This window comes from Microchirus variegatus (assembly GCF_963457635.1).
Source record: "Microchirus variegatus genome assembly, chromosome: 4".
In the NCBI taxonomy this organism is placed as follows: domain Eukaryota; kingdom Metazoa; phylum Chordata; class Actinopteri; order Pleuronectiformes; family Soleidae; genus Microchirus; species Microchirus variegatus.
In genome coordinates, this window is record NC_139805.1 from 14,231,581 (window position 1) to 14,241,479 (window position 9,899).

General features: G+C 39.0%; 1 protein-coding gene across 1 annotated transcript; it reads right to left on the bottom strand.

Moving 5' to 3' along the window:
• Positions 1 to 5,669: 5,669 nt before the first annotated feature.
• On the bottom strand, positions 5,670 to 7,764 carry LOC310926057 (claudin-19-like; the record flags this gene model as incomplete). The annotated part of the gene is made up of 3 exons (XM_083888157.1): positions 5,670 to 5,920; positions 6,463 to 6,627; positions 7,563 to 7,764. 3 exons carry the CDS (start codon positions 7,762 to 7,764, stop codon positions 5,670 to 5,672), a joined length of 618 nt encoding a protein of 205 aa, XP_083744283.1.
• Positions 7,765 to 9,899: the final 2,135 nt, after the last annotated feature.

Sequence of the window (9,899 nt, forward strand, 5' to 3'; positions counted from 1 at the left end):
GCATATTCACGATACAACATGTGCGTGCAATCAGCTAAGATGCTCCTTGGCTGTTGGATTGTAGCCAGCTCAAAGAGCTCTTGCAGGTTAAGAGGAGCCAGCATTCCCATGATCTTGCCTGCTGTTGGACAAGGACAGTTATTTTTGTTTTTGATTTGACTGTAAGATTATCAAAAATTAACATGATATTACATTCTGGAGTCAACACTGGTTACCTGTAAGGGATTTCACCCGTTTAATGTCATGACCATGAATGGCCACAGGGCATTTATCGCCCACTTGTGACTTTTTATTTATTCAAATTGCAAACTGGATTTTAAAATGATTGTTTAGCCCAACTTTGAGGCAAAATTAAACCCATCATGACACATTAATAAAATCACTTTGAATTAATTTCAAGTTGAATGAAGTTGTGAACATACACATTAAGTGGCCAATTGCTGAAATAAATCTACAGATGGGATAATATATGTTATGCCTTTGTGTTAGCAGTCTGTACAGTTGTCTTCACCTAACAACCACTTTATAGAACGTGCAGGCTACTAGCTAACTAGATAGCTAACTTTGCGATTTCTCATCGTTACTTAATGTGTACTTTATCATTTAAAAACAATATCTCAGTAATTATATTTTAAAAAAAACAACAACGAGACGGCACTTTAAATAATGATACGCAAAAGAGAAACATTATCAGTTCACCACAACCGCGTAGTTCGGTAAGCTAGCAGCTAGCTAGCTCAGCTGTGTGTGTGTTTTTTTTAAATGATCGTAATTCTGGTCTGACCGATGATGACGTACACGTAAAGTGCGCGCGCACCTTACCGTTATACACGACCGTTGGTCCGCTGTGAGAGCTCCAGCTCTCAGTCCGCTCTGTCACTTGGAAAGTTCTGGAAGGAGAACGAGAGAGTGAATCGGCACAGAGATGGACTTCACAACAGAACTTGAGTTCACCATTGCCAACTTACAAACAGACCATCACCTCCAGGCACTGGTAGACGACCTGCTGAGTGAGATACCAAGCACCTCACCACCTACTCCCATTGCCTCTGCTGACCTGTGGGTTGAACTTGACCACCACCCTCCGCCTACAGCTCCTCCCATGGCTGTAGCGCCTCACCTGTTGTCTTACCCGAGTCCTCCTCCTACACCCACGGACCCAGCTGTGCCGTGGTTAAAACACCAGCTCAACACCGTGCCAATCATGTCACAACCTGCAAACATGTTTGCAAACATGGTTCCAGTTGGAGTGATAAATGGAGAGCTAGTGTACGGCCTTCCACCAGAGGCGTGTGTCACTTTCTCTCCTCTTCCTCCTCCTCCTGGTGCTGCTGTTCCACTGAACCGGCGCCCTAAGCCCCAAACCGGACGCCACATGCAGCAGGAAGACAAGCGGGAGCAGCCCTACGTCAAGAAGCCGCCCAACGCCTTCACGTTGTTCATGACGGAGCAGAGAGCACAAGTTGTGGCCGAGCTGACGTCCAGAGGCATTGATGCAGAGCTCGGGCACAGGTGGAAATCATTGACGGCGCAGGAAAAACACGTATTTCCAGGCCGAGAGACTCCGGCGTCTACACGAACAGTCGTTTCCCAGTTGGTCTGGAAAAGGAGGTGGACCAGAAAGAGGAACTGTCCCGAGGGACACCTTCAACAATACGAGTGTCTCATCCCGGGTCACCTGCACCTGAACCCTACCTCCACCACCACACCATTACCATCACTTCTATGAATTATATTTAATTCTATTGTGAGCCATTGAATGCACTTCTGTTCCAGCAGCTTTGTTCAAAGTGCTATCAGGTTAGTTATTTCCCTTAAAAAGGTGACAGAAAATAAATGGAAGGTTAAAAATGATGAAGAACTTCAGAAAGTATTTTTTACTTTCAATTTTGTACGATTTTATTGTCCATATATTGGGAAAAGTACACACAGGAAGCACTTGTGTGATTATATTATTTTATTGAAATTAGAATATTTATTTAATATTTAGCATGACAGGCACATGAGAAGGACAGACTGATTTTGTGAAACCATGGACACTTCTGTTTTAACCCTGTGTCAGATGAGCTGCATAATGTTTGCCTGTGTGCCTTTTTATTTATTCTAATCGTCCTCTGGAAACTTCAGTATTTTAGTCACAGCACTTCAATAATGTGTGCTCTGATTGTGATATTTTAGTCACATGGTAGTTGAACAATTTTCTGATCGTGTCTGTCCTTTAGGACAACAACACGTGCGAAAAGTGGCTAATCTCTGTAATTCCAGGTGTCAGCAATTCTGTGAAACTTAACTCAGCTGTAAAATGTAAACACATTCTATGTGGTTTAATGATTTCAAATTGTGTTTAGTTTGAGTGCAAACACTAACTTGATTTTCAACGTAATCTGAAAACAAATAACACAATTTACCACTAGGGGGCAGTAAAGGCAAGACAGTTTGGATGGCATTTCATTTTCAATGGTACAAACATGAGCACTGAAACATAGAAAACCCATTTAAATATGGTTTACCATGCATCTGTAACACCCAGTGTTGCAGAATAATGTAAACACCCTGCTGAAAAGCTCACACTATAATGATATGTTAAATACTGATACTGTATTTTTATCTGCAAGATTCAGATAAAGACATTATTTTATTTATGTATGTGTCACCATGAGTGTAAATAAATGAAACTTTTACTGAGATAAGTATGATTCATTTCATTCATTTAAAAGCTCAACAGACTTAACATGAATGTCTCTTTTTGAAGTTCAACAGGTGATCAACCAAATTCTGGAGAAATGTGGAGGGGGAGGGCAATTTTTTTTAAGCAATTGAATATTGGGCTGAAATATATCTTCTTCAGACTGCATTAAAACATCTTCAGTCAGAATAAAAAAAAACACATTTGTTGCCTTCAGCTGACAATGAGATAGATATGTACTCATACAGTTAATATTTACTGTGCATCATTTACATTTTTAAGAATTATAGCTTCTTCCTTGAGCCTAACCCAGTGCAAAGAGTTATTTTACGGACATTTACTTCCCAAACCTGGCTGCCCATGACAACAGCAGTGCGTTTATTATACTATACTGATGTTGGTGGGCCAGTCTTGGCCCACGGGCCACCAATTGCTGAGCACTGATCGAGATCATCTGCGTCACTTCTTCTATCAGACATCTGTCATTCTCATTCACATGCGTGACGGAACAGCCATCAGCAGCAATTTGGTGTTTGTTGTTTTATCCAAGGACACATAGGCATGATGACGAGAGAAATTAAATGAGTCCTTTATCTGCCCCACTGGGGAAATTCCTTATCTGCATTTAACCCATCCTCTACCAGAAACCTTAAGAGAATTAGGAGCAGCAGGCAGCCACTGATCGTCTCCCGGGGAGCCATGGGGGTTAGGGTACCTTTTTTGACCTTTTGGGGACTGTAACCCTCCAGTTATAAGTTCCCTTTTCACTTGGCTATGGGCTGCCCAACACAGCGATCCACACACTGACTGAGGATTCATGTTTCTGTGTAAACAACTATTTTACTTGCATCATTGTTACAAAAATGTAATCTTCTGAGATAGTTTTTAAACATTTTAAATACTGAGCATACTGTATAGCACTGTTGCCTCACAAAGGTCACTGGTTCAAATCCTGGTTGGTCCGAGGGCCTCTCTGCCTGGAGTTTGCATTGTGTGCATGTGCGTTTTCTTGGCTCCAACACACCTGGTATTTTTCTACAGAAATGCCCTCCTTTCGACAATAAGTGAAAGGGGGAATTTCCCTCCTCTACAGATTAAACTTCCCTAATGACATATGACCCATTTCCTGCCCTATTCCCGTGAATATGGATTTAAAAACATAACTCCATTTATCCAGAAAGTTCTTGCTCCGTTTCCAGTAAGTGCTCTACTCTACGCTCTACATTGGTAGCAGATTAACAACATCCCTTAAATACAATCAGCTATATAAAGAGTGAAGAAATGATGGAAGATAAGAGAGGAAGGAAACTGTTTCAGTGGCAGCAAAGCTCTAATGAGCAGAATGCTGGAGGTCTTTTGGCAGCAGGATCTGCAAAGCAAACACCATCATCAGCAGGGTCTTGTCTTATCACTAAAACTCAACCAAATCCAGGTCAAACTTGACTAAATATAACATGTGATAATATGTTTAAATCAACAAACAACAACGTAATTGTCTCCGTGTTTTTGAGGTACTTTCTATCACAATACAATTCAGGGGGAAATACTGCACTTTTTACTTCATGAAACTAATTCTATTACTTTATTGTCATTATGTGAATGTTATACAGTATATTGTGTTTGTTATTTAGCTTTATTTATTAGTTACTTGATAGATTCAGATTTGTTTGGCTTAAATTAAACTCTAATTAAAATAAAGTTTAATTACTGTTGATAAGCTACCAGCAGAAAAACAAAAAAAGTGAATGCAGCAACAATCACAATATATATTCTAAAGTAAGTCATTGTGCAGCATAATAATGAACAGCATATACTATGTATATATACATATACACATATATGTATATATGCTATAATTAAGATTTGTCTTATCATATTGTTATAATTATTATTTTATTATTATTTAACTAAAGTATACAATTCTAAATTGTTCTCACAGTACGTCAATATACGTTCAATTAATTTTTTACAGTTTATAATACCATGTTCTGTAATGATTAATTAAAATAATGTAAACTATGATTGTGTTGCAGTGGAGTGGAACATTAGCTAATCCAGCTCAATGAAAACAAAATTATTTTATTCTTTTTTTTTTTTATCTCAAAATGTACTGTACATATTTTAACTTTGCATAGAATGAATTGCATCAATAATAAAACACAACAACAACAACTGGAGGAGTTACACAAAAACAAAATAGTGTAAAATTAAACAGAAAAAAAAAGAAATTACTTACAGTAGACTGTAAAAGTGCAGAAACATTTTTGTTCACCGTAAACTCTTCAAACAAATGTTCTTCAGCCGTCGTTGTGAAGAGAAACGGCATGATTTGCAAACAGGTCAACATTAAAACACTTTGAATTTGAATTCATTCTTTGAATTAAAACGCACAAATGATTTGTAATTATTTAATCTCACAGTTTCTGTCCACTGTGCGAAATACAGGGGGGTTTAGAATCCCTGATTAACGTTCAAGATCCCCTGAAAGCCTCAAAGGCTAAATTTGAGGGGGGTCTTTAAAAAAACAAAAACCTAACCTTTTGTGTTAAAACTGCATAGATCGTGTCAAGTTTTTGTTTATGTTTAAACAAAAAGAACATGTTTTTTTTCTGTTCATTGAACATTTTTGAAACATGTTACAGTGTAATTGGAAAATGTGAATGTTTTTTTCCTAAAGATTTATGTAATTTCAGTTTTACATATATGATCTACAAACTTAATACAATGTGCATGCTTTCTTATCCTTTTAACCAGACAAAATGGAAATTATTTTATTTGTAATTTTGTATTTTAATGTTCTAAATAATTGCTTTCCAAATGGCGCTGTGGAAAAGGCCCAAGCCCACATCTGGGGTGGCACCTGGAGTGCTGAAGCAGTACTGCACAACAAATGGGAGATTATTAATTATTAATGGACATTTTCGCACACTGTTTCTGCCCCCTAAATATTAACCTCTGCATGGATTGTGCCAACCCTTCCTGACTACACATAGTTGGACTTGGAGTGTGTGGTGGGCAGGAAGTGGTCAGTGTGGTGGTTGGACACGGGCAACTCGGACGACCGCGAGCATCTCCGGCAGCTCAGGAAAGTTCCCCCGGCCATCATGAGCAGGCCGCCAGCCCAGCTGACAAACACCGCGTTACCAAACTCAAACTTCTGCAGGTGATGGGAGGAATGGAGGGTCTCAACAATCATTTTGACATACCAGGAGGTGACGGCGATCGTCAGTAAACCTGAGGAGACACACAGTTCATTGTTAATGAGTGAATGTGTTACATGTAGGATGATCTACACGCAAACATGTAATATATGACCAAAACGTTTGTCTGTGTAAAATATGGATAGATCATTTGGAATTGGTTTAGAGGTCTTGCCTTATGAAGGCTGCCATCTTGCACCAACATTGCTCTACTGTGTCCTGAATGGACAAACAGCCAGAGTGTGCTTTTCACATTTTAACACACGTAGTTATTACGACCTGCATTCTCACCATTAGATGGATGGACCGTTAAAATAATCCAATCCAATCCAACTTTATTTGTAAAGCACTTTAAAACGACTACAGTCGTATGATAAATAAAGTACAGACGGATTAAATAAAAGACATTGAATACAACTGAAAGATAACATTTGGATTGAGGGCCTTGCTTTATGGAGGATTTGCCCTTAAAAGATATTAATCATGATATTAAGAAAGGGGTTAGAAAAACAATAAATAAAGGACTTCTGCCAGTTGTTTTGATGAATAAATGAACTAGTATGCTGCTGAACACACCTGAGATCATGATGAGGATTCCTCCCACCATAGCTATTGTGGATTTGCTCGTCGCCTTGTCGTCCATGAAGCGCGTGCACTTCATTCCCACTGTGCACATCATCAGTGCCATCGTGGAGAGGAAGATGCTGAGCATCATAATTGACCTGGTAATCTGGATTTCTCCTGGAGGAACACAAGTAACAGACATTACAGCACTGACACGGTCTGTTGGGACAGTGTTGGACATATTAGAGACTGACTGAGTCAGTAACACCAACGTGATAGGAGATAAAGGTGAAATACTGTAAATGGGGAAGTGATTCTTTAGAAGATGACTATGACCTGGACAACTGAGAACCGTCATGTGATTTAAGTGACTTTGAATGTGACATACTGTTGGTCAGAGGTCAGGAGAAGGAAGGAAGGAATGAAGGAAGGGAGGGAGGAAGGAGGAAGGAAGGAAGAGCCATGTTAACTCTAGGGTAATGGCACTTTTATTCAATTATTAATCGATTATAAAAGTAAACATCAACTATTTTGATAATCAATTAAAAAAGTTTGAATGTCATGAATAAAAACAAGCTTTCTGACTTTTCAGCTTCCAACATGTGAATAGTTTCTACTTTCTTTGCTCCACATAACAAAGAAATCATTAAAACTGAATAAATTTTTTTTTTTTTTTTTTTAACCTTTAAGAACATCATCTTTTCCAGGTTTGAGAAACACCGATCAACATTTTCTGACATTTTATGGACTTAAAACAATCTTTAGTTATTTGTAGCCCAAATCAGATCTGAAAACATTTAATTAATGAATTAGGTCCTGTGTACCTAATAATGTGACAGGCGAGTGTGAAGTGAAAGCTGTTATAGAAAAAGTAACAATCCCTAATCCCACATTGTCATAAGGTCAACTCGTGTCAGCCCAAAGAGACGCATTCTGTCTAATTATAGTAACTTAATGTCAGTGAAAGGAATCTCAATGAGCAGTGCCTGGTGTCTGGAGGAGCAGCACTCCCATGCTGTTGAAAATATAATAATTATAATAATAATAATAGTACTACTACTACTACTACTACTACTACTACTACTAATAATAATAATAATAATATTACTTACTGGGCAGCTCCAGGACGGACTCGTGATACTGACATGTGGTCCTTTCCTCTCCACTACAGCTCATCCACAGTCCCTCATAGACGCGGAAATATTCTCCCTCCATCTGTTTCCTCCATTCCACCATGAACGTGGCGGCGACAGTGGCAGAGATGCCGACGAGCGAGAGGAAGAAGCCGAGCAGCTGAATCCCAGAGCTGGCCATCACGACAGCAGGTCAAATTTGTCCCGATAGCAATAGATAAATGAAAATGTTTTCTCCTCAAAAGGAGGGAGAGTGATGTGATTGTCTCTGATTGAATCTCCTCAGACCGTTATATGTGCGCTCCTCCTCTGCAGCCTCTATTTAAAGCAGAGTGACTCCACCTGCACACACACGCACATACACACACACTGATGGGAAGAACTTTGCTTAAAAGTCTTATCAGGAATTCTGAATGGATGATGGTAACAAAAAGACACGTCTGAACATAAGTGAAAGTGTGCCTCTGCTCTGAGCCTGCAGTCATTATCATATATCTGTTTATATTATCTTATAGACTTTCTGAGCCCAAAGCGCTCTTTCACCACTCTATAATAAACAGCCCTTAAGTAACAGTGTAGACTATAGTGAAGTTAAGTTAAGTTTGCACTGAACTTAACTTAACTTGGCTAAGGGATATGTGCATTACATCTATTTATTGTATGTATTTATGTGTGTATGTTTAAGTATTTATCACTATTTTTTTTATTCCCTTTATTTTCATTTATTTTTAGACCAGTTGGCTCTACTTGTTGCACCTATTTCTTCTTTTTTTTTAGTTTTCTTTGAACGTTCTTTCCCACACGTTTCCTCGTACTCTCTGGATTGGTGAAACTGTGGAAACTGTGAATTTCCCTAAGGGAATAAATAAAGTTATCTGTATCATCATCTTCACGTCTCTCTATCTTCACTCAATGTCCCGGCGCACAAAGGCACGTTGAATGGAACAAACTGTGATTAGACTCAGGTTTATAGTCACGTAACAAATACAGAGCTGTTCAGTCGCTGATATTAGATTAAGATTAAGATTAAGATTAAGAACCCTTTAAGTCCCGCAAGGGGAAATTCAATTCTGCAGTGAGTTAGTGAACACACATAGCACACAGTGAGGTGTAGAACATTTAACCCAGCGCAGTGAGCTGCCATGCCAGTGAGCGGCGCTCGGGGAGCAGTGAGGGGGTTAGGTGCCTTGCTCAACAGCACTTCAGCTGCGGACTGGTCGGGGATTGAACCGGCTACCTTCCGGTCTCGAGCTCGAAGCCCTAACCACTAGGCCACAGCTTATTTGCTTCTGCAGCTGATTGATTCTTTCCTAACGTCCAGAACACCTGGATAATCAGCGAAACACTGCAACTAAAGGTGGTTGAAACACGAGTAAAAAGAGGAGTGTTTTGTGTTAAGTTAACATGGACAATTGTCATTCCTTCCCTCTGCAATTTACAGCAGCAAGCTTGTAATTATGTTGACAAACAGTCTTGGTTTTACCCAGACAATTACCAAATGATTTGACCATATTTGGTGAAGGGGATGCCAGTTTGTAAACACTGAGATTGGATCAGTGTCCACCCCTTCCTGAAATGAGCCTAATCCCCAAAAAAATTCAGTTTCGCTACATGTGATTTATTTTGGATTCCTCCAAAATGTATTCAATGTATTTATTTATGTTTGATTATTGAAAAATAAAAGAAATTAGGATTTTATTCCCCCCTATTTGTTTGTTTTGGCTAATTACTGAGATAATTTGTTTGTATCCTGGAAACATTCCATTTGATCCAGCTGATCTTGCAGATTTGATGTTGGAAGAAACGGGGACAAGTCGACAAAGAATAGTTGTCACATCAATATCACTGAAAGACGAGAATATCTCAATGTCTCAGTAAGAAAGAAAGCAAAAGTAAAACTGGACTAAAATTAACAAGTGGGACCAAGTTCGCTTCCAGTCGAGCTCTCAAGACGGAAACAGAAGCTTCCATTATTTCAGAAAACCAGAGCCACACTAAATGTCAGGACAAATGATCTATTAAGTGTCTGTGCAGGTCATTATATCCAAGGAATTGGTACATTTGCAACCTATAGACACCAACACATTTAAAAAGACAATATGACAGATTATTAATTAAATTCCCCTTTTATTGTGCGAGTAGAAACTTCCCGATCAATGCAACAAAAAGGGTGTAATTAAATCCTGACAACGTGTCCTCCCACGGAATCAGTGATGTGTTCGTACTTCAGCTGTGACACCAACACCCCCTGTAATCACTGATTCACATCCTGGGAGGAATTACTGAGAAGTGTGATTAAAAAAAAAAAAAAAAAAG